The following is a 26,702-nucleotide window of genomic DNA, read 5'->3' on the forward strand; positions in this document are numbered from 1 at the left end:
CTCTAGAAGCTGAGACGACGGCGACGGCGACGCCTCAGCCCCGGGGCTCTGGCTTCCTGCCCCGTCCGTCCCGCCCGCGGGCCATGGAGCTCCGAGCAACGGATGGGGAGCAGCCGGCGCATCCCCGCCTGCCCTCCAGGTTAGCGCCCGAGCTGGTGAGGGGTCGGTGGGGTCTGGCGGTGGGGTGGAGAGTCCTTGTCCCGTCCAGCCCCAGGCCTCTCTGTTAGTGAGTTAGGCGGAGATGGGAGTCAAGGCTCCAGGCTCCTGGTGCTTATCTGACCCAGACTGGATGGGGTGGCCTTGAGCCCTGGGCTTCTCTTGTCTACCTCTCCTTCCCCATCTGTGCAGTGGGGACTGGGTTGGCGGGAGGTTTCAGCTCCTTTAGGATGGGGCCGGTGTTTGCCCCGTGTTTGGGGACTTAAGGGCATGTGATTCCCAGAAGCCGTCTGCCCTGACCCAGGCCTGTACCCTCCCCTGCCTCAGTATCCCTGGGCAGATTCCTTGGAGGCCTGGGACCCAGCTCTGAGTGTCTGGGTCTTGGCAGGTCCCTGGCTCCTCCGATCCCTTCCCAGCCTGATCCCTGGAGGCAGCAGCCACCGGGCTGCTAAGCGGCAGTGACAGCATGAAGGCTCCGGTAAGTGGCAGAAGGAGGAAGGCTCACAGGGGAGGTGGCTTCCGGCCCAGTAGCCTCACCCCCCGCCCCTGACTCCCCACCCCAGGGCTGACTGTTACTTATGATTCCACTGCTCCTGAGCTGAAGGAGACCAGCAGACTGGCCTCAAAGTCCAGCCCTGATCTTCCAGGCTGTGTGGCCCCGGGCAAGTGGCATTCCCTCTCTGGTTTCAATGCCTTGCTCCTCCTTCTGTGTATAATGGAGATAATAGTACTGCTTCCTGTGAGCATCCAGGGGTCACCCAGGTGATGCATCTACCTGGGAGCAGGGTTTGTCGTGAAAGTTCAGTTTAGCGGAATCTTGACTTTATTCAGGAGCCCCTGGTGAGAGCCTTGAATGTTGTGGAAAGTCAGCTGCCTGAATCAAGGTTTCTGGGTCCTTGCGGGCAGGGAACCAGGTGCCAAGCACAGCTTGAGGCCTCAGGGGCTGAACCCCCTCCTGCGCACAGCTGGTCTCACAGAGATTTATTTTTAGGAGCTGAAGTGGCTTGTGGGCAGAGGAGGGAGGGCCTCTGGCAGGATATGCCCAAGGAGGGGACTGGTGGGGGCTACTTTTTCACCTCTGATTTTCAGAGAGCCCCAGCCAGCTTGCCAGATGGTTTCTGAGGCTGAGGGACCTGTGTCTTGGGCAGGCTGGGAGACCGGTTAGAGCCCAGAGAGACACAGGTGGTGACCAAGGTGGCCCGGCACACAATGGCAGGCCAGGGTTGTGTCCCCCCACCAGGCGGCCCCTCCTTGAAGGCTCGGTGGAGGTATTCACTACATCTGCCAGCCGGGCAGGGGGCCAGGAGGGCTTCCTGGTTCACGTGGCCTCTGGGGACGTGGTTTCTGGAGGAGGGAGCCTCAGGGCTGCAGCTCTCAGTTCTTGAAACCGTTTGCTGAGTGACGCTTCCCTATATCCCCTTCTACTGTCTCTTTACTCACACGGTCTGCCGACCCAGGTCACGATCATCAGCTGGGGGAGGGGGCGACCATGGAGTCAGCTGGGGGAGGGGACAGCCTCAACCTGGGATCTGAAGGGAACTGGTGGCCCTTCTACTGGGCCACTCTCATGTCTTCATATGCACAGCACTTTACTGTAGCCCTTTGACCACTGTCCTCAGAGTGAGTTCCCACTGTGGGTAGTATCAGTTTCACAGAGGAAGCAGGCCCAGAGAGGTAGACAGTTATACCCAAGGCTGCACAGGGCACCTCAGCTTTCTGGTTAAGAGGACGGTTTCTGATTTGGAGACCCCACCCTGCTGCTTTCTTACTGTGTGGCCTTGAGTTGCCTACCCATTTTCACCCCAAATTGGTTTCCTTATTTAGAATATTGGGATAATAGGGCTTATCTCAGTCATGCATGCGCTCCGAACCAAGCCCAGAGGCAGGCCTGGCTAACAGAGACTGTGGCCTCGGCTGATGTTCTGGGAACTACTGAACTGGGGTTTGGACCCATGAGGCTGGGGACCCCAGCGGCAGCTTCTAGGAGCTCCAGCGCCAGTACCCCCAGCTCGCACCCCATGACCGCTGTCTCCCCCAGGGTCGGCTCCTGCTCATCGTCCTCTGCTCTGCGGGCTTCTCGGCTGTCTACATCCTGCTGTGCTGCTGGGCCTGCGTGCCCTTCTGCCCGGCCGCCTGCCTGGACCCCCACCTCTCTATCAACTCCAGGCCCACCGTGCCGGGGCCTCTGCACTTTAGTGGCTACAGCAGTGTGCCAGATGGGAAGGTGAGTTCGCTGGGCAGTGTGTCGGGGGGGTGGGGCGCAGGGCCAGCCAAGCTTGCCAGGGTTCTCCCCGACTCTCTGGGGACTGTGAGAACTGGGCTCACATCAGGCCAGCCTGCATCCTGGACTTGGCTCCTCTGCTCAAGCTGACCCTTTACCTCTCTGAGCTTCAAATTCTAGGAGGAAATTTTTTTTTCCAATTGTGGCTGCACTGCGTGGCTTACAGGATCTTAGTTCCCCAGTTAGGGCTTGAATCCAGGCCACAGCAGTGAAAGCGCTGAGTCGTAACCACTGGACCACCAGGGTATTGCTAAATGTCTTTTTTTTTTTTTTTAATTCAATGAATATTGCCTGATGGCTCTCAGCTGGGCACTGGGGATAAAAAAGATGAGTTAGGCAGGGTGGCCACCTGGAACTCGCGATCCAGCCTGGGAGCCAGATAGCATCACATCATGGTGGTACATGCAGCTTTAGATTTATTACTAACTGTCCACGCACAACCCATCTGTTTAGCAAGTGTGTATTTGGTGCCTTCGATGTGCCCTGCCTTGTGCTGATACCTGCTGGGGATACAGATCTGCCCCAGAGCTGTCCCTCTACAGGAGACAGGGACAGTGGAGCCCAGGGTGATGAGGCAGCTGAGGCCCCTGCCCCGTGGCGTGCACCTCCCCATGCTTGTTCTGCCAGGCGAGGTTCAGAACGCTTTACACCGCTCACCCTGATTTCAGCAGCCCCAGCTGGTAGGTTTCTCAAAGGCATCTCCCAACGATACTCGGTGCAGGAAGGTCCGAGCTCGGAATCTGCCAGCTCTCCGAGTGTTGGTCAGAGGGAGGACGGCTCAGGGACCTTGCGTTGGAGATCTGTTTCAGGTCTTCATCCCTCTGAGTCACAGTTGCCTCATCTGTGAAAGGCAGTCATTGTGGTTCCTGCCTCAGTAGGGTTGCTCTGCAGGTCCAACTCTGTGATTCATGAATAGTGTTTAGAATAGGTGCTGTATAAATCTTTGATCAAGATGCAGAAACAGCTGAGTTGGGAGGGACAAACTCAAGTGCCGCCAGGTTTGGCCAAGAGGGACAAGCGGCAAGGTGGGCTGGGTAGACGCTGTCCCAGCTTCCATGGTCACGGCTAGTGTTCATTTCAGATGCTCAGAGTTTATGAGGACGTGGCCCCAGGATAGCCAGATCCTCTGAGTTTGTTAACAGAGCAGAAAATCTTAGAATGTCAAAAGGGCTGATTTCTGTATAGGACTCATTGTCTTAAAGGCCCTGCAGAACAGGACAAGCAGAACACCTTCTGGGGCTGATGGTGACCTTGGATCTGAACAGACTACAATTGTCAGCTCAGGCTCAAACTGAGGGCAGAATAAGGAAGTCTTGTTCTTTATTGCCAGGGCATGGAAAATGGGGCCACGAGTCCTTAAATCAACACAGTGTCAGACATAAACTGTCCCTGAGTGGGCTACAACTGTGTGTCTTTTATCGACTAGATTGAGTGTTTCCACATCCTTTATAGGCCTCCATCAACCTGTGTTCCCAAAGAGGGCAAGGAGGCCTGGGGTAGGCAGCAAGTCTTCTTCCTGGGAGCCCTGACCTCCAGTTACAGTTTGCAGACTTGTTGGATCAGCTTCTGCCTCTTATGAGATAATGAGGTGGGGTAGGAGGGCAGCTTACTATGCCCTCAGGCTGTGTTGATCACTCTCTAGGCATTTTTAATTGAATCCTTACTGACCTGATCAAGTAGATGCTATTTTCGTCCCCTTTTTATAAATGAAGAAACTGAGGCTCAGAGAGACAAAGTAACTTGCCTTAAGCACACACAGCTAGGATGGGGCAGAGCCAGGATTCAGGCTCAGAACCAGAGGTTCCCAATGTTGTCATGGGCTTTTACTTATAAACTGGGACAAGGAAAATGGGACTTGGGCAGAGGAGGAAGTGACCTAAAAGTAATTCTGAAGAGCTGGGGTTCATATTTACCTAACAAATATATAACTGACACCTAGTCTGTGCCAGGAACTTCTCTAAGTGCTTTATAAATATTAACTTACATAATCCTAACAAGAAAGTGCAATGTAGGGCCTCATAGGGCCTTAGCAACAGAAACCAGGGCCAGAAATGTGGCTGACGGGGAAGCACAGGACCTTGAACAAGGAATCTTAGCTCTGCCTCTTGTCACTGGTATGACCTTTAGAAAGTCATTCCAACTGCCTGGCTTCTGTTTCCTCATCTGCAGAATGGGTTGACGAAGTCCTTGGAGCTGATACAGGTGGTCAGGGGTATTCCTGGGTGGCGGAGAAGGCGGGGTGGAAGCTACGTGCCCAGGACTTCCTTTCTTTCTCTCTACCTCCCCCCACAGCCGCTGGTCCGAGAGCCATGCCGCAGCTGCGCCGTGGTGTCCAGCTCAGGCCAGATGCTGGGCTCGGGCCTGGGCGCTGAGATCGACGGCGCTGAGTGTGTCCTGCGCATGAACCAGGCGCCCACCATGGGCTTCGAGGCAGACGTGGGCCAGCGGAGCACCCTGCGGGTCATCTCCCACACGAGTGTGCCTCTGCTGCTGCGAAACTACTCCCACTACTTCCAGCAGGCCCGCGACACGCTCTATGTGGTGTGGGGCCAGGGGAAGCACATGGACCGGGCGCTGGGCGGCCGCACCTACCGTGCGCTGCTGCAGCTCACCAGGATGTACCCTGGCCTGCAGGTGTACACGTTCACCGAGCGAATGATGGCCTACTGCGACCAGGTCTTCCAGGACGAGACGGGCAAGAACCGGTGAGCGTGAGCCGGGGAGCTGGCCTGCTGGGGGTCTCCCTGGCAGCTGGGGGCCTGCCTTCTCCAGGAGCCTCTGGTCCATCGAGGGTCTGCTCTGTCTGGCACTGGGGCTCAGCAGTGATAGAGGCAGACGTGGTCCTGCCCTCTGATGGGGACAGGAATCAGAGACTGTCATCATCGAATGACCATATAGATGTTCCACATGGCGGTGAAGGGCATTCGGCCTCACCAGTATACACCGTGGCGGGGCAGGGCGGTGGCGGGGATTGGTGGTGGTGGTGATGGTGGTGGCCAGTGTGGGGCCATGGCAGGGAGCTCTTCTGTTTGGAGGGGATGCTCTGAGACCTGAATTGGTTTCTGATGTCCCTTCCAGAATTGAAAGTAACAGTGGCAGTTCTAACAGCCCTTTTTGTGCACCAGGTACTGAGCTAAGTCCTCTTGCCTTCAAGATCTCATTTTATCCAACACCCAGAAGAGCACTTGAACTGTTATGGCTTCTTCCTCTGCACACTGGCTTCTCCCCCACTTCCTCAGCTCAGAAAATACAGCCACCAGCCTCCAGTTTTTTAGTCAAACACTTGACTTTGCCCTCGACTCCCCTTGTTTCATCACCTGTCACGTAGGATGGGCTCGCGACTCTCCTTCCTTGCCCACGGGTACCTCCTTGACCTAAGCCACCATCCTCCTCTGTGTTTTTGGTAATATTTTTAGTTAGTTGACTGTGCCTGGTCTTAGTTGCAGCACATGGGATCTTTGTTGTGGCATGCTGGATCTTTAGTTGTGGCATGCAAACTCTTAGCCGCAGAATGTGGGATGTAGTTTCCTGACCAGGGATCGAACCTGGGTCCTCTGCACTGAGAACGCAGAGTCTTAGCCACTGGAACACAGGGAAGTCCCCACACTCCCCTGCCCTTGCAGCAAGCCCTGCAGTCTGATCTCTAAGTGCCCCAGTGAATTCATCCCACCAGTCACCTGGCCTCACCCTACAGCAGCTTCGCATCACATGGAAAATAAAATCCAGATTCCCACCTCCTCCCCTCCCCTGGCCTTCATGCCCTCGCATGGTCTGCCCCTGCCTGCTTCTGTGGCCTCATCGTCCGTCGCTTGCCCTGCTCCAGCCACACTGGCCATGGACATCCACACTGCTCTTGCCTGCAGGCCTTTTGCACCTGCCATCCCTACCCCCAGATCCTCCCTTGCGTTCAGTATGGATGGCGTTTCTCCTTGGCCCCGTCTGAAGGAACACTTCCTACCTGACATCAGTCATCCCATTCTTTTGTTTCCTTGTCTTCCCAGCAGGTCTCTTCCAGCTGCCCCCTTCCTTGAGAATGTTAACGCTGGGTGGGGCCACTTCATGGCCAGCTCAGGGCTTGGGAGGTGTTTAGTTTGAATGGCTGAACCACCCCACAGCCCTTCAGTAGAGCCCGAGATGAATGGCCATCGGCTGGGAAAGTAATCAGTACTGGTGCTTTGAGAGTGGCGAGGCCAGGTCCAGCTCCAGGCTCCCGTGCTCTGAGTTGGGGGTTGGGGCTTGTGGGAGGAGCTGGACTGACAGTGTTCCCTCTCCATCACCACCTATAGTTATCCCCATGTCACCCATGGGGCAGTGAGGCTCAGAGAGGTTCATAAGCAAACCGGATGCCCCGGAGCAGATTCAGGATTCAAGTTGAAGACTGTTTGACTCTAGACAACCCTCTTCCCCACTTTCAGTGGCTGTGTTTCTGCTGCTTTCTGCTGTCTCTGCAAGCTTGGTCCCTGTGATGCGGAGAGGGTGTGACCAGGGCTGATGCATCATCATTGTTGGGGGCGTGGTTTGCTCAAGTCCTGTGTGGATGGGTAGAAGATGAACAGACCTGGGTTGGCACCCACGCCCACCTCTTGCCCACTGCTGGCCTTGGGCCAGATCTTCCAGCTCCCCAGTGTCCCCCAGAGCCTTTCTGTGGGGGTCGAGGTGAGAAGCCCTTGACTCGGAGGGGAACCAGTGCTATGTGGTGAGCCAGCTGAGCTGGGGCCACCTTGCTTCCAAGTTGAGCTGGCGGACGTGGCCAGCTGACTGTGCGTCCCTCCCTCGGCCAGGAGGCAGTCCGGGTCCTTCCTCAGCACCGGCTGGTTCACCATGATCCTCGCCCTGGAGCTGTGTGAGGAGATCGTGGTCTACGGGATGGTCAGCGACAGCTACTGCAGGTCAGGCCAGCCAGGAGCCAGGCGGGGGGACACCGTGTTTGGGCCCTACGCTGAGGGTATGTGGGCTTCCGCGTGAGCAGCCAAGGCACAGACAGCCCTCGGTCCTGGTACCCAGTGGGAAGGAGCCCAACCTGTAGAACAGGCTGGGTTCCAACCTCCGCTGTGCCCGAGTGGTCTTGGGCCCGGCTGCCACCTCCCATGGCAACCGTTTTCTCAGGTCAAAGAGAGCAAATGACCACACTGTCCTCAGAAGTTTGTGGAAAGGTTTAGCGAGAGAACGATCTACCAAAGTCCTTAACCCCAGCCTCAGGGCTGCCATGCGTGTCCGTCATCAGCTGTTATGCCTAAGCTTTGACTTGTGATGTTCTAGTTCAACACTGTCATAGCTCCCATCTCTGAACTGAAGGGGCCCCACGTTTTCACCCTCTGTTTTTTGGGGGGAACTTCTTTGCTGAGCACGTGGGCAAGATGAAAGTAGCCCCTCTCTACCAGGACGCCTGGCCAGACTGCCCGTGAGTAGGTGGATGTGCAGGCCTGGCAGTTCCATGCTGCTGGGAACCAGGGGTTCCTCAACCATGAGCCTGGCACCAGGCACTTTGCATTTTTTGACCTGTGGTTTTAGCTTCCCTAGTGGCTCAGGCCATAAAGTCTGCCTGCAATGTGGGATGACCCAGGTTTGATCGCTGGGTCAGGATGATCCCCTGGAGAAGGAAATGGCAACCCACTCCAGTACTCATGTCTGGAACATTCCATGGATGGAGGAGCCTGGTAGGCTACCGTCCATGGGGTCACAAAGAGTCGGACATGACTGAGCCACTTCACTTTCACTTTCAGCCAAGAAGGCAGATGTCACCATGCCCATTTTACAGATGGGTTATTGAGGCTCAGGGCGTTTGTCTTGGCCTAGAGTCAACCAGCTCGCAAGAGGTACAGCCAGGGCTTGAGCCCTTGGCCTTTGGAATCCTCAGGGGCTTCCCTGTTCCTCCTTTATCTGTCTTGGCTACCCTTGGGACCAGGCCTGTGGGACTCTGTGGTCCGAAGGGCTGGGTAAGGGATGGTCCTGGCAGGTGGCAGGGTCTGGCGGGAGGCGGGCGAGCTGGGGTTCCTCACACCTGTCCCTCTTCCCCACCCACAGGGAGGAGCATCACCCCTCGGTGCCTTACCACTACTTTGAGAAGGGCCGGCTGGATGAGTGTCAAATGTACCTGGCGCATGAGCGGGCGCCCCGCAGCGCCCACCGCTTCATCACCGAGAAGACTGTGTTCTCTCGCTGGGCCAAGAAGAGGCCCATCGTCTTCGCCCACCCATCCTGGAGGATGCAGTGGCCCCATCGCCACAGCGCCATCACCAGGCCTCTGTTGCAGCCACACTCCGCCAAAAACACTTAATTTATGGATCCTGCCTCCTGCCATGTGCCGAGCGGACCTGAGTTCCCTTCCAGCCATACCCTTGGGGACACTTGGAACCATCTCAGGCTTCTAGACTTGGGGAGAGAGGAGGAGGCCTCTGGTGACCTTTGCAGCCTCCTCCCCACCCCCGCTCCCTGAGTAATCTGAGTCTTCGTTTTCAAGTTCTTCCCACCTCTGAGTCTGTCCAGTGACCTTTGCCCTGGGGGCTGGTGGCCCCCAGTCACCAGCACTATGAATTTCGACCGAGCACCAGCCCTGGTCCTTCCTCTCTGCACTCCCTCTCCACCTGCCTTTGGTGCCACACTTCCCAGGCTGGTTGCCCTCGGTGGGGCAGCCTCGAGCTTGGGGTTCGTTGGGTGAGGGGGGGGAGCCTTTGAACTGTGACTGCCAGGGCCACCTCTGGAATGTACGGGTAAATGTGTTTTCTGGAAGTCTGTCCCGGCTATTGTCATGTGTCTGAGGGTGGGGACTGGAGCTTCTCTGCTCACCACAATCCCATGACCTGTTGCCTTGAGGGGAGACCTCCAGCCAGCTGGCCTTCTGGCTGTCTAATCTGCCTGCCTGTTTCTTCCTCGAGAGCCTGTCTTCTTCCCCACCAGCTCAGGGTGTGTGGCCTCATGGCAGCACATAGCCCAGGAAACGCCCCAGATCAGAGGCTTCCCTGGGATTCCCATCCTGCACTGGGAGAGCAGTCAGGGTGGGAGGAAATTCCCCCACATCACATTCCCTTCCTGGTTCAGGGTCAGATTCCGAGGGCCTGGCCAGTTCAATTCCCAGTTAACTCTGGAGTTCATTACACTATCAGAAAGGAAAGCGGGGGGCAGGCCTGGGGCTTTCCTTCTCTGAGTAGCAGTTCGGTCACCGGTTAAGTGGAAAAGCAGACCCACCATCGGACAAGGGATGGACGGTGTGCAGCCACCGTCCATGGGGTGGGGTTAGAGTTAACCCAGTTCACAAATGACACGAAGCCACTGGGTTGAGCCAGGATGCAATCCCAGGTCTGAGAGCTGCAGCTAAGTGTCTGGGCCCCCTGTATCAGGTGGTTGGAAAGAGGGTTTCACTCCCCCTCCCTTCTTCCTGACTTCCTCCCTTTTCCCCATTTCTGGAGGCTAGGAGACTAATGGTGGGCCAGGACCCCAAGGTCTCAGCTGGGATGGAGTCCTTGGGTTCTAGCTTGCAGCTCTGGGACTCAGCCAGTTCATTGACGGGTGACCTGTGCAGTTTCCTCAGGCACCAGGCTTAGCTTAATGTTCTGCAGTTTCCACTTGACACTTTTTTTTTTTTTAATTAACAAGGGGCTACCCCTTTTCATTTGGCACTGGACCTATCAATCACGTGTAGCCATTTGTGCTAGGGAGTCCAGGTGACTCGGAATGTTCCCCTCCTATGCCCAACCTTGTCAGGAGAGTCTGGAGACCTGGCACTTGGCCCACAGGCCTTTTGTGCCCTGCCTCCGCTTACCCAGTGCCCGGTGGCCCCAGAAGTCTGCAGGTGTGGGAGGAGAGCCCTGAGCTGGGGAGGCAGGGAGCCACGCTGTGGGAGGCAGCAGGCTGGCGGCCAAGCCATAACTGCTGGCCTGGCGGTGGTGAGTGTTTCTAAGCTGGTGTTGGGCAGAGGTAAGGGGCAATGTGACCTCGTGGCTGGTGGCAGGGTGGGGGTGGGGGGTGGTTGGTGGGGGAACTTCCAGGCTCAGAGAGAGGACTCTGGAGTCAGACCTGGCTTCATTCTGCTTCCTGCTGCAGGGCCCTGGTAAGTTAGCACCTCCCTCGTGGCCTCAGTTTCCTCACCTGTAAAAGGCACAGGGAGTAGTCATACAACTCACGGGAGAGAGATGGCATCCAGGAAGTGGGGCGCCATCATTTTCAGCGGGGGCTCATTTGCTCACCCAACCCTGCCTGCCCTGGTGGTGAGGGATGGGCAGGAAGTCCTCCCAACACCATCAGCCGTGTCTGCTCATGGCATCACCCTCAGTCTCCCAGGCCCAGGGTCTGCTGGGTTTGATTGGATTACGACTGCAGCCTATCCCAGGAGGTTGCCTCCCACTCCCGTTCCATTACTCGGGAAATGCAGGCCCAACCCTTGGTGTCCAGTGTACAGAGTCACCTCTATCTTGGCCCTGCCCTTGGGTGGGTTGGAGGTTTATTGCTTTGTTGACCCAAATGTCTTTCTGGAGTGGTAACCTGGCAGCCGCGATCCACCAGCCACTCCAGATGTCTGGAGATTGGATCTGGGCCTGCTGACGTTCTCCGGACCCCCTTCTCTGCCACTGCGGTTCCTGTAGCTTCCCGGAGGTGAGTCGGGGGGAGTGGGAGCCTGAGGAATATAGTGGGGGTCACGTGAGGGCAGCCCTCTAGGCCCCTGTTTTCAGTCACACCCAGGCTCTTTTGTCTCCTCTGTGGGCCTGCTGGGGACCCACTGCTTCCTCCTAGAAACCAAGGGAAGCTGGGTGAGTCTCATAGCCTGGAGATATCTCATGTAGCCTCTTCTCAGAAAGAACTTGGGGCCAGGCAGGAAAGCACACTCACACATTTAGCCCAGGTGAGGAAAGGAACCTGGGTTCTTCTAGGTACTGGTGGGTACCCAAGTCCAGTGTCACCTGGACCAGTCTGATGGCTCCAGCCTCTGTCTGCGAATGACCAGGGACTTCTTAGTTCCAGACCCACTACTCAGAGGCCTGTGAAGGCTTTTTCCAGTATCCCATGGTGGGGGAAAAAACCCTAACAGTGCAAAGATTACTATGGGGTGTGAAGGGCCTGAGGGACCACCACCCTGGGGCAGGAAGGGCTGAAGCAGAGGCCACTGCCCTCAGACCATGGTGGGGGCAGGGGGACAACTCCAGAGGGCACCGGCTGCCCAGCTGTGGGCAGGGTCGGGGAGCAGCACCAGGACTGGCCGCAGCTTCTCAGACATGAAGGTCCTGGCATGTGTGCGGGGCAGGCTTAGGGCTTTGGTGGCAGAAATGCTTACTCAGTCGTGTCCAACTCTTTGCAACCCATGGACTGCAGCCTGCCAATCTCCTCTGTCCGTGGGATTTCCCAGGCGAGAATACTGCAGTGGGTTGCTATTTCCTTCGCCAAGGGATCTTCCTGACCCAGGGATCAAATCTGCGTCTCTTGCATTACAGGTGAATTCTTTACCGCTGAGCCACCTAGGAAACACTTGTCGGCAGAAAGGTTGTGACTATTTAGTGTACAGGCCTGGGGCAATCCAAGCTGAAACACCTGTGTACTCTCTGAGCCTCACTTTCTCCCTCTGGGAAGCGGGAGTAACAGCAGTCTCCACGTTATAGACTGTGCTAAGGATTCAGGTGTGTTCGCATAGTGCTTGTTATTAATAGCGCAGGAGAAACTCCTGACCCACAGGAAACTGTGTAGGCTTCCATGTCCTTGTTATTATTATTGGAGTGGTTGTTACTCTTCTTGGGGGCTCTGGAAAGGGAAGCTAGCCCTAGAGCAGAGCCTCCTGGAGTAAGCCTGGTCCCAGGGACACGGCAGGCCTGACGGGGGAGCTCCAGCCCCGGATTTGGTCCTGGAGCTGGGCTGCAGCACCCTTTTATTTCCAGAGTCCAGGTCATCGGCCGGGGCTGGGAGAAGGACCAGGGACTGGATGCCTCCACCCCTGGCCTCTAACCTGCCTGTGACCTCAAGCAGGAGATTCCGCTTCTGTGAGCTCCCGGCAGTCATGCTCATCAGGTGCCCTGCTCTCTGCTCCGTGGTTTCCTGTCCTGTGGCCGGCAGGGCAGGGCAGGCGCCGAGGAGGGCTGGGGTGAGGATGGGGCCCAGGCTCAGGAAGTGGATGGAGCGGGACACCAGAGGGGCAGGAAGCCTTGCCTGCGCCCACGGCCATTTGTACTGCCCCCAGTGCCTGGAGGGCAGGGTCTCTACAGCCTGGGGGCTGGACCTTGGGGGCCCACTGACTTGTTTTAATTAAAAACAAAGTGGTATTAATGTCCTAAATTAGTCCAACGCAGACCACTTGGAAGTTTATAAAGCAAAAGGTGAAAATAGCACCCAATCCACTCTCCCCACATCCACTCTCCAGGGGAAACTACTGCCTGTAGTCCCTTCATGGATTCTTCCCAAAGCAGTTTGTGTGCACTTACAAACCCATGTGCATAGATAGTTGGATTAAAAAAATGAATCATGCTGTATATGCAGTTCATTTTTTATATTAAAAATAAAATTTAAAATATAAAAAACATTATGTGACCATTATCTTAAAAAATTTGGAAAATACAGCGAAGTCAAAAGAAGACAGCAGCCCATAATCTTATCATTCCAGAAATAACCACTATTGACCCTTCAATCACTGTGATAGACAAAAACATCTCTTTATTTTCATTTATATTCTTTTTTTTTCACCTTTTAAAAGACACCCGAATGACAGCGTGAGTTATACTTGTGAATAATAAAACAATATAATGAACTTCTTGAATTCATATCCCACTTAAAGACCAGACCTTTGATACTATAACTTGCACACCCCTGCCTTTTTTCCCTTCTCCCACACCCATCTCCCAACACACAAAACTGCTGTGTTCTTGATTTTTACTTTTAAAACTTTAATCACTCTGATAGGCAAAGCTATCTCCTGTCCTATGAGAGGCGGCCTACTGCCTGCTGTGCACTTAAACAGTATATTGTGTAGTTCCATTTGTCTTCCAGAACTTGGCTTTTTCACTCCTCCTGTCTGTAAGATCCATCCATGTCATTTCCCCCTGCTATATAGTATTTCACCATGTGAATGTATCATAATGTAAAAAGATTCCATTCTCCTTGATAGCTATATGAATTATTTCCAGTTTGGTTTCAAGCATTGCTGCTCTGAACTTCATAACCTGCATTTGCAAGACCTTCTCCAGGGTATATATCTAGGTGGTGGTGGTTTAGTCGCTAAGTCGTGTCTGACTCTTGCGACCCCATGGACTGTAGCACGTCAGGCTCCTCTGTCCATGGGATTCTCCAAGCGAGAAGACTGGAGTGAGTTGCCATTTCCTTCTCCAATATATCTAGGAGCAGGATGCAAAATTTTCCAACTTCGTTTTCCAAAGTATTATAGAGATGCATTTTTAACACTTGCTTTCTTCATTTATGACATATCTCGGTGAACATCCTGGACATCTCTTCCTGTCGGTGTATATTGATCTGAATCATTCATTTAGCAGGGTTGTGCCTTTGTCCATTTAACCAGGCGTCCAGCCTTCTTATTTTTCACTATCACAGAAGATGATGTAATGAATACCATGATAATTATAAGAAGTAATGTAACGTTTTTTAATCCTTACAACACCGCGGGAGGTTGCTCGCCCCATTTTTTGAAAGCAGGGGAAGCGTCAAGTCGTGTGCCAGGCCGCACAGCTAGCAGCTGGCAGAGCTGAACTTGCACAGTGGACCCCTGCGTTCACCCAGGGTGATTACTGGGTGCAGGGCTCTGGAGGCTCGAGGAAGGGATGCCCAGGGAGAAACTTGATTCCAAGGGCAGGGTGCTCTGTGACTCAGTTTCCCCATCCCGGCCGTGGGGACAGTAAAGTGAAGTGGGTGTGGGTGTGACCCACAGAAGAGGTTCTTCGGAAAGCTGTTACTGCCCTTGTCACTACAGGCTGCCTAGAGGCTTGAGCAAGGCGCCTGGGTGCTCCGTGCGGGGGTCGCCTGCCCCTCACCCATCACCGTCTGCACCGCCCCGGGGCGGAGCCACCCGTGGCCCCTCGAGGCTCCGCCCGCCTCCCAGGCCTGGGCCGGAGATAGGGGAGCGGCGGCGCTAGGACCCGGCGGGCCGGGGCTGCGGCGGGGCCTGGGCGGCCACAGCTTCGCGGACCCCGGCTCTCGGCTCCCGGCGCCATGTGAGGGGGCTCGGGGGCCGCGGGGAGCCAGCGCTCCCCGGGGGAGGTGAGCAGGCCCCGCGCGGGGGCGGGCTGCGGGAGGGGGCGCCGCCTGCACCCCTGGTGGGGGTGGGGGTGGGGTTGGGAGCCGCTGGTGATGGAGATTGATGCGGGGGCCACCGGGGGCACTCCTAGACCCACTCACTCTTGGCAATCGCGCCTGAAGATCCCGGTCCTCGCGACCAAGGGCTGTCGCGGGGTTCGCGCGGCCTCCCGCCGCTGACACCCCATTCGAGCTCGGGGACCCTGGCGCCGTCCTGCCTCCCTTCTTCCCTGCTGAGGCTAGAGCTCCTCACCCGCCAGAGTGCTGGAGTTCGTGGGGTGGGGGGTCAGCGCAAGCGGGATGTAGAGAACTCGTCGCCCCCTCCCAGGTGCACCCACGGTTTCGGCGTCCCCCATTTGGAATTAGGAGCCCCCTCCCCCTTCTCCCGGGAATCTCCTCCCACGCGACTCGTGGGGGCGTCCCGACCGCGTAGGAGGGCTCCTCGAGCTGGGCAAAGCGAAACCCCCAAACAGAGGACAGGGTGTGGCCCCCAGCCTTAGCCCACAGTTTCAGCCTTCTGACCGGGCCTCCTTAGGACTGAGTCCACGCTCCTGGCTCAGGGCTGTGGGCTGCCGCCTCCCTGGCCTGAGGAAGTGGCCCCTCAGCAGGCCTGCTATCCCTGCTGAATCAGGTGCTGGGCATGCACCCGGTGGCCTCTAGTCAGTACCAGCCCTGGGGGATCCTTGAGAGAAATCCTGTCAGGCTCATCCCCAGGTTGCTGCCTGGAAACAAGCCTGGAAATAAGACTTCCCAGCAAATTCTGAACAGCTCTGCAAGGCACTTTGCCTCTGTGAACCTCAGTCTCCTCATCTGCGAAATAGGGAGGAGAGCCCCTACTGTGTACAATTGCCAGGAAGATTCAGTGAGTGGGTGGTGCTTAGCAAGGACTCAGCATTTATTGATATTAGAGGGAAGTTGCTGGGCCAGGCATCAGAGGCAGCGTGGGGGAGAATTGTTTGGCTAGCTCCTGAAGAGGCAGGCCTTAAACAATGAATAACCAGAAAACTAACAGCTGCTGGCCCCGACCAAGCGCTTTCAAATCCCTGTGCTGCCCTTGCCACATCTGCTTGAATCCTTCTAACAATCTTGTGAGTTACCTACTCTTATCATTCCATTTCACAGATGAGGAAACTGAGGCTCAGAGAGGTCACATGGCTTGCCCAAGGCCCCTCAGCCAGTAAGTGGAGGAACCCGGATTTGCAGTTGAGCCTGAGATGCTGTACTGACCATGGCCTTCTCAGAGCAGGACTGTGACGGGGGCTGACCAGGGGGACAGTGGTCCTGGCTGAGGGCACTGCTCAGGCAAAGGTGGGAAAGTGGGGGGGGCGGGTCTGGGAACTGGAGTGTTCTAGGGTGTCTGGAGCTTGGGGGATCCGAAAGAAAGCGTAGTGAGAGGGGTGGCTCAGCTCGGAGAAGCAGCTGGAATGCTAGAGGCCTCAGGGCAGATGGGGGCTACCCAGGGATCCTGGATAACTTTTGCATTAGTGGGCTGTGAGTTTAACAACAAGCTGCTGTTCCCTTCCGTTGAACCTCTGTCTCCTGATCTGTGGATCCGGCGGGACTGGACCCGGTGAGAGTCCCCATCAGAGTCCCGACCGGAGGCTTTGAAGGCCGGCTGCGGCGAAACCTGAAACACGGCTTGGGAGGAGGGGGCGCCTGCAGAGAGAGGGCGGGGTTGGTGGTGGGCGGAGTTAGGACCCAACCAATCAGGAGCTGTGTGGGGACACCTCCTTTGGCCTGGGACTTTTTGGCTATTCCTGGTAGCGGTGTAGGAGTAAACAGCTGCTAGGTCAGGGGGCGGAGATAGTGGCGGGAGCTGGGAGGCCCCTGGAGGGAAGCTTCGACTGACCTAGGGAGGTGCTGGGCCCCAGTTTCTTTCTTTGCGCACTCACTTTCCCTTAGTGCCTTCTGGCCTCTAACCTGCTGGAGGTGGCTGGACACAGGTACTGACTCCCTTTTGAGAGGTGGGGAAATTGAAAGCTGCAGAGAAGCTGCGTCCTGCGAAGATGGGGGCGGGCGGGGGAGCGTCTGTTGGAGAGTGAGGAGCAGAATGTGTATGGTTCCCTGAGACGCTCTCCCCCCTCACCAGGGTGGAGCTGTGATTATGGCCATTGGATAGATGAGTCTGAACCCTTAACCGTCAAGATCTTAGGTAATAATGAACAAAGTCAAAACCGAGGGAAAACAAATTAAGAATGGAATCACTCAAAAAAAAAAAAAGAATGGAATCACTCAGTGGACCTCCTGCACACATCTCCAGGGCCCTGGAGGCACAGCAGAGAATGGGAGTGAGGCCCTGGGCCAGCTGTGCCATCAGAGCTCTCAGCTGGAAAGTGGCATGCAGGGGACATTCCTGGCCCACCCCAGGTGGGAGGATGAGTGGGCATGAACAGGGTTGTGCAGAGTGTTCCAGTTGGAGGGGCCAGTTTATGCAAGACCTGGAAGGGTATGAGTGTTGAGGAGTTTGGGGACCTACAAGGAATGTTGCTTTATTCCCAGGCTTCGGGACCATAAGGCAAGGTTTAGAGTAGAGGTATGAATGGGGCTCCTGCTAGGTGAGGAGCAGCCCACCCCCCACCCCCAGCAGGGAAGCCAGCCTTTGGCCTGCAAGCTGCCTTTGGCACAGTGTGGGAGAGAGCATGGCAGGGAGAGAGGCAGGGCTCTGGCACCACCTGGCTGTATGACCTCTGACCAGTTCCTGCCCTTTCTCGACCTCAGTGTCTTCATCTGGAAAATGAGTACAGCCCTGAGCCTTGGAGTCATGGGTGGGTAGGAGAGCTGGCGGGAGTGGGGAGGGTGTTGCTCAAGACCAACTGGACCATAACCCTTTCTGTGGCTTGCAGGTGTGACCCCACACCTCTACCTGGGCCACCTGCAGGACACTGGCCCCTGCCCCTCAGCAGACGCCGGAGAGAGATGAAGAGCAACAAAGTAAGTTACCTTTTGTTTCTTGTCCCCATCTCTTTATTTCTTGTCCCCATCTCAGCTTCTTAATTTCCCTTCGTGAAATGGTCGCCTTCGGACCTGCCTCACACCCAGTCTCTCTTCCCTGCTGAAAAGCTCCTGATGCGTGGGAGACCCTGGTGCAAGCCTTGCTGTAGCCACTGACCTGTGTGGTCTGGGCAAGTTCCTGCCTCTCTCTGGGCCCAGGTCCACTTCTGTCCTCCTAGGCCTGACTGGTCCATCTGTGGTCAAGCATTAGCTGAGAAGGTGACTTCGGAGTTCTGGGCAGGGGGTGGGGTAGGGGAGTGAAGGTGAATGGGAGGCTGGGAGAGGGGGCAGCAGTCAGAGTCAAAAATGACATAATGTTATGAGCATCACTCCAAGGGTGCCAGGGTTCCCCATCATCCATTCATGTATGCTTTCCTGAGCACCTACTATGTACCTGGCCCTGTATACCCCTTTCCTAGGATCCACTGAGCTGCGGCTTTGGCAGAGCCTGGGGGTTGGGATTGGGGTGATGTGGGTGTGTCTGGGTCCAATCTGGAAAGAGAAACCACACAGTAATTTGAACAGAGCAAATTTAATGTAAAGAATTGTTAAGTATAATTGGGCATTGGAGTAACAAAGGATTCAAACTCTACAGAATACAGGAATAGCAGGCATAAGGAGCAGTCACTGGGAATTTTCTAATGGTCCAGTGGTTAGGAATTGGTACTTTTACAGCTGGGGACAGGGTTTGATCCCTGATCAGGGAACTAAGAGCCTGCAAGCCTTGTGATGTGGCCAAAAAAAGGAAAAGAAAAAAAGAAAAAAAAGCAGCTGCCCCCACAGTCAGAGCTGAGACTCAGGCCTTACTGGCCTGGAGGGGATAAGAGCTATGGCCCAATGGATGGCAGAGAGCTCACGGTGATGCTGTGCCATGGAAGTTGTCATAAATCCACTTGCTAGGCTACAGGGAAGGCTGTTCACAGGAGGTAACTCCCAGGAGGCACTTCAAGCATCATGCAGAACTGTTCCGGGAAGGTGAAGCTTAATTTTTGTGGGTGTTGCTGGTGGTTGAGTGTGCCACATGAGCTCAGCTCTGGAGAAGCTGTGGTCACAGTAGCTTCAAAACTGCCGGAGGGTGGATGCTGGAGGAAGCTGCTGACCCCTGGGAGAAGCCATGTGCCCTGGAGGAGCAAGTGCCCAGAACCAGGCTCAAAGCCCCCAGAACTGGGCAGCAAACTTGCTTCCTTCTGAAATCTATCTCTGGTGCCCTCTACTAACAAAGTTTGCTAGCGAGGAAAAGCTTTAAGGGGTCCAGATCCATTTTCACAGAATAAGCAAAAAAGAGTAAACTTGGAACTGAGAAGCAGTACGTCAATAACCGCCTAGGGGGCTCAGCGCGAGGAGTCAGGACTCCAAGGCCTCTAGCCTTGCAGACCCTGGGCCAATAAATCCCAGTGGATGCTTCAGAGATCACTTACCTGCCTTCTGCCACAAGTTGGTGTACCGACTACCATGCATCCTGATTCCTGACCACAACCTTTCCCTTCAGGTTTAAATGAATGATGAACATTTATGGAGACTGACTGACTGGGGAAGACCTGGACCCTTTCGTCTGAAAGTCCCATCTGTCTCCAAGCATCCTTCCCGCCGTAGCTGGAGGGATCCTTGCGACCCCCACATCCAGTCTGATCCAGCCAACCTTCTGGGCTCCACACTGGGAGCTGAGATATGGTGGGGATCAAGGCTGACTCAGTCCTAGCCCTCAGAACTCATGGTTTCATTGAGGGGGATCTGAATGCAGTGGGATTGGTCCTGTGATAGCCAGCACTCAGGCAGTTGGAGGAGGCCTTCCTGGGGGAGGTGGTGCCGGAACTGATGGAATAAACAGGAATTAGCAGGTGTGGTCAGTGGTGAGGACCCTGCCGGACGGCTGGGCCCTCACTGGCCTCTCCCCTCTCCAGGAGCAGCGGTCAGCAGTGTTCGTGATCCTCTTTGCCCTCATCACCATCCTCATCCTCTACAGCTCCAACAGTGCCAATGAGGTCTTTCATTATGGCTCCCTGCAGGGCCGGACGCGCCGGCCTGTCAACCTCAGGAAGTGGAGCCTCACTGACGGATACATCCCCATTCTTGGCAACAAGGTAGGGCGGCCGCTCTTGGGAACTCCCTGGGAGCTGCCTGGAGACTGCCCTTCCCCACTGCCCACCATCACTGCTCCTACCTTCTTCTCCTCCTCCACTTCTCTCTACTTCCTCCATCCCTGCTAAAGAAAAGGGTGGACCCCAGGAGTCCAGTGCCTTCAGCCCCTTGTTTGTGATGTGACCTCGGACAAGCAGCCTGTCCTCTGGACCTCAGTTTTCTCCAAGGTTCCACCCTCAGTGCTAATAGCCTATAATCTCCTGAATCAGAATCCCTTTGGAAAGGTCTGTCTGGTTTTCAGATCTCGGTCTCCTCAGGGGAGTCTACATAGGATTTGGGAGCAGGACTCTAGGGTACTTGGCAACACAAAAGCAATAATAAGAATGGCTGCCAATGGTCAGTTGCTTGTTGTTTGCTGGCCACTGTGATCAGCAGTAATCCTCATACCAGCGCTGTGAGTTTAGCATTATCTCCCTTGACGAGATGGGAAAATTGAGGCTCAGAGAGGCAAAGTTACTTGCTCAAGGTCACATAGCAGGGGTAAGGAGGAGCCTGGGTATTGCCCCAACATCTGATGAGGACACAGCTGTGTGGAGAGGCCCAGAGTCTTTCCTGGGGCTTCTGTTTGTCTTGGATGGCTATGAAACTCAGGTTGTATTTCCGGAGTTCACCTTGTAGTCCTCTGAGCCCCAGTGTTTTCCTTGGGGTCAGGGAGAAAATTGTTGGCCTCAAGCATGGATGCCACCTTCCAGAAGGAGGTCCCCCAGCCCCTGCCTGCCTCTCTCTTTTCCCTCACTAACCCTCCTAAATCTCTAGAGGTCTTTGCATATAGAGCCTGGGACCATGAGCTCATCCTCACTGGAAAAAGGCCCATTAGCATGTGTTTAGAGACAGAGGCTTCCCTGGTAGCTCGGCTGGTAAGAATCCACCTGCAATGCAAGAGACCCCAGTTCCATCCTTGGATCGGGAAGATCCCCTGGAGAAGGGATAGGTTATTCACTCCAGTATTCTTGGGCTTTCCTGGTGGCTCAGACAGTAAAGATCCACCTGCAATGTGGGAGACCTGGGTTTGATCCCTGGGTTGGGAAGATTCCCTAGAGGAGGGCATGGCAACTCACTCCAGTATTCTTGCCTGGAGAATCCCCATGGACAGAGGAGCCTGGTGGGCTACAGTTCATGGGATTGAAAAGAGGCAGACACGACTGAGTGACTGAGCACAAGAGACTGATTAAGGGCTTCTCCAATTGCTCAGTGGTAAGAATCTGCCTGCAATGCAGGAGAGGTGGGTCAAGCCTTGGGGTGGGAAGATCCACTGAAGGAGGAAATGGCAACCCACTTCGGTATTCTTGCCTGGGAAATTCCATAGCGAGAGGAGCCTAGCAGGCTGCAGTCCATAGGGTCACAAAGAGTTGAACACAACTGAAGTGACTGAGCACGCACACAGAGACAGATTAAGGGCTTTCCCATTGGCTTAGTGGAAAATAATCTGTCTGCAGTGCAGGAGACTGGGGTTCAAACCTTGGGTCAGGAAGATTCCCCTAGGGGAGGGCATGGCAACCTACTCTAGTATTCTTGCCTCGAGAATTCTGTGAACAGAGGAGCCTAGCGGCTGCAGTCCACAGAGTAGCAAAGAGTCAGACACAACTGAGCGACTGAACATGAACATGCGACACGAGAGACAGATTAACATCTAACTGAGACTTTCTCTACCCTAAGGATCCTTGAAAGAGAAATTAAAATGGTAGAATCCCTGGGAGAAAGTGGAACTGCTTGAGGGTGGGTGATGTGGAAGGGAATGAGACAGAGCTTGGCCAGCAGCTGTTTCTAGCTTGATAGGGGAGGCCAGGATGGTAGAGCTCAGGAAAGCTGGCAAAGCCATCAGTTGAGGTATTAAACATGAGACATGTTGCTGGATCTTGGAGTAAGGCCTCAGGGAAGGCTGCCTGGAGAAGGTGGCACTAGAACTTAGCCTTGAAGGGTGCAGAGGAAATCCATGGGCAGAAAAGAGGCTTCAGATGGCTTGTGGTTCCAATCTGTTCATTGCACCAATGGGAAAACAGAGGCTCAAAGCAGCTTCCACACCATTTCCTACTGACAAGTTGATGGCCTGTTTGTGGGTGATGTGGAAATGTCATGGATACATTGGGGAGGATGTCTTCTTTGAAGAGCTGGCCTGAGGGTGAAGCTGGGGCTCTGTGGCCATGTAGACCTAGGTTCAGATCCTGACCCTGCACTCCTTTGCTCTGTGACCTTGGGGACATCCCAGCATGGCTGTCCTGCATGGTTTCTTTTCATCCTTCAGGTGTTAGCTGAGAGAAGCCCCCTCAGATGACTTTTCTAGCATAGCCCTCACTCCTGCAAATCTTGATCCTCTGCCCCTATTTTATTTCCTTCCCAGCACGTATAACTTACCACCTGGCATTATTTTATCATTTACTTGTTCACCATCTGTCTCCCCAGCCGTGAATTTCTTAAAAGGCAGGAGTGGGGTCTCTTTTTTATTGCTCTGTCTCTTGTAGTTGGCCATTAGCAAGCTTGCTATAAATATCTCTTGAACGTTGAATGAATACGGCTCAATTTCCCTGTCTTTAAAATGGGCATCGTAATTCCTGCCTCCTGGAGGCCTGGGTGTATGGAGCACAGTGTCTGGCACCGAGTGGTCATAACAGTGTTGGCTTTCCTTAACCCCCCAGACGCTGCCCTCCAGGTGTGGCCAGTGTGTGATTGTCACCAGCTCCAGCCACCTGCTGGGCACCAAGCTGGGTCCTGAGATCGAGCGGGCCGAGTGCACAATCCGCATGAACGACGCACCCACTACAGGCTATTCGGCTGATGTGGGCAACAAGACCACCTTCCGCGTGGTGGCCCATTCCAGCGTATTCCATGTGCTGCGGAAGCCTCAGGAGTTTGTCAACCGGACCCCTGAAACTGTGTTCATCTTCTGGGGCCCCCCAAACAAGATGCAGAAGCCCCAGGGCAGCCTGGTGCGCATCATCCAGCGGGCAGGCCTGCTGTTCCCCAACATGGAGGCCTACGCCATCTCCCTCAGCCGCATGCGCCAGTTTGACGACCTCTTCCGGAGTGAGACAGGCAGGGACAGGTACCAACCTCCTGCCCGCTCCCTCCGGCCAGCCCTGTGCTCCCTCTCAGCGTGCTCTGCCTGGAGGGCCTATTGCTCCCAGCATGCACTGCTCTGAGGGTGTGGTCACTTCTTGCCACCTTTTCTTGGTCAGGTTTCCTAGGGGAGTCCGCTTCATGTCCAGCTCTTAGTTTGTGTCATTTCCAACATGCTCTGCCTGGCTTCATCTCCCTGGGAGGGCTTGCAGTGCTCCCAGAGGACAAGGGCTCTCAGCATGCTTTGCTCTAAGGTTGTATCGTCACTCCTACATCTTTCTAGGACAGCCCTCACGTAGCATGCCTCACGGAAAGTGTTGACCATTCCCAGCATGTCTCTTCTAAGGATACATCACCCTTGGTATGTGCTGCTCTGACTGATCTCTCTAGAAAAGCTAGGCCAACAAAAAAAAAGCTAGGCCAGTGCTGTCTAATAGAAACATCATGCGGAAAAAAAGAAAGAAAGAAAGAAAGAAAAGAAATATCATGTGAGCCACATAGGTAATTTAAATTTTTAGAGTAGCCACATTTAAAAAGTAAAAAGAAACAGGTGAAATTCAATTCACTTTTATTCAACTTGATATGTCCAACATATAGGTCCTATACATATTTTGTTTGATTTATACCTAAATATTTAAAATTTTTAGAACTATTGTACATAGTATTAGAATTTTGATGGGTTTCCCATTATTCATTGCTAGCTTATAGAAATATGACTGATTTTTTTGTGTTGACCTTATATCCAGTAATCTTCCTAAACTTACCTATTGATTCAAGGAGACTTTTGTAGATTCTTTGGATTTTCTGTGCAAATGATCATGATGTAGCAACATGCATAGAAGGACAGTTTTATTTTTTGTTTCCAATCTGTATGCCTCTTATTTCTTTTTCGTGCATTATTGCACTGGCTAGTGCTTTCAATATAACACCAAATTGTTTTAGAAGTGGTGAGAGTGGACATCCTTGCCTTGGTCTCAGTCTTAGGGGCAAAGTGCTCAGTCTTTCATCATTGAATATGGTGTTGGTTGTAGGTTTTTGAAGCTATGGGTTGAGGAAGTTATCAGGTTGAGGAAGTTTCCTTCTCTTACTGGTTTGCTGAGACTTTTTTGTTTGTTTTGGTTCTTGGTGATTTTTTTTTTTTTTTAAGCCATGCTATGCAGCATGTGAGATCTTAGTTCCCCAACCAGGGATGAAATCTGTGCCCCTTGTTTTGAGAGAATGGAGTCTTAACCACTAGACCTCCAGGGAAGTCCTGCTAAAAGCATTTTTCTTAGTCATTACTGGGTATTGCATTTATCAAATGTTTTTATGCATCAATTGATATCACATGGTTTTTCTTAAGGCTATTAAAATGATGGATTATATTGATTGATTTTTATATATTGAATCAGTCTTGCATTTCTGAAATAAACTCTGCTTGGTTGTGGATGTCATTCTTTTTATATATTGCTGGATATGATTTGCAATATTTTGTTGAGATTTTTGTATCTGTGTTCATGAGAGATATTGGTCTGTAGTTTATTTTGTACTGTCTTTGCCTCATTTTGGTATCAGAGTAATGCTGGCCTCAGAAAGTGAATTGGGAAATGTTTTCCTTCTATTTTCTGGAAGAGATTATATAGAATTGGTTTTATTTCTTCTTTAAATGTTTGGTAGAATTTGCCAGTGAAACTCTTGGCCTGGAGAGTTCCTTTTCAGAAGATTTTTAATTTCTTAAAGAGTTATAGGATATTCAGGTTTTCTATTTCATCTTGAGTTTTGGCAGTTTGTGGTTTCAAGGAATTGGCCCATTTCATCTAAATTATCAAATTCATGTACATTGTTTTTTACAGTTTTCGTATTATTCTTTTAATGTCTACAAGGCCTATGATGAATCCTCCTTTTTTATTCTTGATATTGGTTAATTTGTGTCTTTTCTTTCTGTCAATCTTGTAGAAGTTTATTTTTTCTTAAACTTTTCATAGAACCCCCCCCCTCAATCAAATATACCCTAAATATTTTCAGTTCAACAAGTAAGCGGTGTCAAAAATTATCAGTGACATATTCTACATTCTTTTTTTCATGCTAAGGAATAAAGTGTGTATTTTACACTGACAGCACATCTTAACCTCATGTCAAGTGCTCACATGTGCCTGCGTGTGGCTGGTGGCTGTTCTGGTGGGCAGTACAACCTGAGGTTCTTGGTTGCTCATCCCATGCCTGGCTCTGAACTTGTCACTTGTCACTCCTGGCAGGACCTCCGCTGGTTAGTCTCTCCTTTGGAGTTGGTGCCCAGCATGTGCGCAGGTGTTTCCGCCTACCATGCTCTGTGGTCAGGGTCGCTCCCAGCCTGCCCGAAGGTGACCAGGCTCCCCAGGAGTTAATTCCCAGCATGTCGTGTACCTGTTCTTCCCCTCAAAGGAGCCCTCCCTCCACGCCTCATCTCTGTTCAGACTTGTCCGCGCTCCCGCAGCAGGGCTGGACCCGGGGTGACTGACACGGAAGGAGAGCCCCAGGAGGGGGCAGAGTGGGAGGAGTCCTGGGAAACTCTGGGTGGGTGGGCCCTTTTCCCTGCCTGCCCCACCACCACCTGCACACCCCCTCATCGTGACACCTCTCTGCCTCCAGGGAAAAGTCCCACTCGTGGTTGAGCACAGGCTGGTTCACCATGGTGATTGCGGTGGAGTTGTGTGACCACGTGCACGTCTATGGCATGGTGCCCCCCGACTACTGCAGGTGAGCACTCCCAGGGCGATGTCCAGCTGTTGGCCTCAGGGTGGAGCGGGGGTCCTGAAGACCTTGGCTGGGATGCCTTTGAGGGCCTCTGTTTTACAGTATTCAAACTGCTCTGCAGAGATCTAGGCTCTTCAGAGCTACCTCAGGGGCTTCCATCCCAAGCTCAGCCGGAGTCCAGAGTTTATATATTAATAACTATTTTTATTATAACTATATGAAAAGCCCAGTAGGTGACAGCTGTTTTTTTACTAAGTGCTGACTGTGTACCAAACATAGCTTTTTATTATGTCATTTACTCCTTATAGTGACCATAAGGGATAAGAGGAGGATATTTTGTGAATGGCCTCAGTTCCCAGGAGCCGTAAGGGGTGGGGGCCAGGCTTCAGAGCCCATGGTCCTTACCACTATCCCACATTGCCACCCTCTGGGGAAAAGGAAAAATTTCCACTGCATTAAAAAAAAATAAAAATTTGAGGACTTCGCTGGTGGCTTAGTAGTAAAGATTCAGCCTTGCAATGCAGGGCACATGGGGTTCACTCCCTGGTCTGGGAAGAGTCTACATAAGCTCTTTTGCCATAACTAAGACCTGATGCAGCCAAATAGATTTAAAAAAAAAGTTTGAGAGTCACACACCTAGTCTACACTGTATCCATTTCACAGATGGGGAAACTCAGGCCCAGGGAGGGGGCGGGGATTTCCCCCACTGAGGCTGTACAGAAGGTCAGGGGCTGGGAAGGGCAGGATCCGGCCAGTGCCCACCTTGCCCTTACGGCCCCCTCTGCTCTGCCCCAGCCTGCGGCCCCACCTGCAGCGTATGCCCTACCACTACTATGAGCCCAAGGGGCCAGACGAGTGTGTCACCTACATACAGAACGAGAACAGCCGCAAAGGCAACCACCACCGCTTCATCACGGAGAAGAGGGTCTTCTCGTCCTGGGCCCAGGTGTACGGAATCACCTTCTCCCACCCCTCCTGGACCTAGGCCACCCCGCCTGTGGGGCTCTCACGAGGGACACAGGAGAAGTGGGTCTCTGCCCAGCTGCTTGACCCAGGGCCATCTCCTGGCCAATCGAGGCTGGTCAGAGTGTCTTCTGGCTGGTCAGGCCTTGAAGAGGGTGCATCTTCCAGCCATCCAGGGCCTGGAGGA

At 53.7% G+C, this 26,702-nt stretch overlaps 2 protein-coding genes across 20 annotated transcripts; both read left to right on the forward strand.

The window, feature by feature from the left end:
- On the forward strand, positions 1-9,166 carry ST6GALNAC4 (ST6 N-acetylgalactosaminide alpha-2,6-sialyltransferase 4). Of its 4 annotated transcripts, XM_061154564.1 has the most exons (7): positions 3-139; positions 545-634; positions 2,195-2,380; positions 4,730-4,978; positions 5,072-5,142; positions 7,219-7,326; positions 8,462-9,166. In XM_061154564.1, exons 2-7 carry the CDS (start codon positions 623-625, stop codon positions 8,712-8,714), a joined length of 879 nt encoding a protein of 292 aa, XP_061010547.1. In that variant the 5' UTR covers positions 3-139; positions 545-622; the 3' UTR covers positions 8,715-9,166. The 4 variants fall into 4 exon arrangements, with proteins under 4 accessions (XP_061010549.1, XP_061010547.1, XP_061010546.1 ...); XM_061154563.1 differs by having other exon boundaries at positions 4,730-5,142; XM_061154565.1 differs by lacking the exon at positions 7,219-7,326.
- Positions 9,167-10,724: 1,558 nt separating this feature from the next.
- On the forward strand, positions 10,725-26,702 carry ST6GALNAC6 (ST6 N-acetylgalactosaminide alpha-2,6-sialyltransferase 6). Of its 16 annotated transcripts, XM_061154581.1 has the most exons (10): positions 14,529-14,620; positions 15,779-15,964; positions 16,746-16,808; positions 17,500-17,587; positions 17,717-17,866; positions 19,137-19,318; positions 19,549-19,728; positions 22,420-22,826; positions 25,448-25,555; positions 26,348-26,702. In XM_061154581.1, the coding sequence occupies exons 6-10, from the start codon at positions 19,316-19,318 to the stop codon at positions 26,535-26,537; spliced, it is 888 nt and encodes a 295-aa protein (XP_061010564.1). In that variant the 5' UTR covers positions 14,529-14,620; positions 15,779-15,964; positions 16,746-16,808; positions 17,500-17,587; positions 17,717-17,866; positions 19,137-19,315; the 3' UTR covers positions 26,538-26,702. The 16 variants fall into 16 exon arrangements, with proteins under 16 accessions (XP_061010559.1, XP_061010567.1, XP_061010550.1 ...); XM_061154571.1 differs by lacking the exons at positions 17,717-17,866; positions 19,137-19,318 and adding an exon at positions 17,375-17,421; XM_061154577.1 differs by lacking the exon at positions 17,717-17,866.

This window comes from Dama dama, chromosome 11 (assembly GCF_033118175.1).
Source record: "Dama dama isolate Ldn47 chromosome 11, ASM3311817v1, whole genome shotgun sequence".
Taxonomy (NCBI): Eukaryota; Metazoa; Chordata; class Mammalia; order Artiodactyla; family Cervidae; genus Dama; species Dama dama.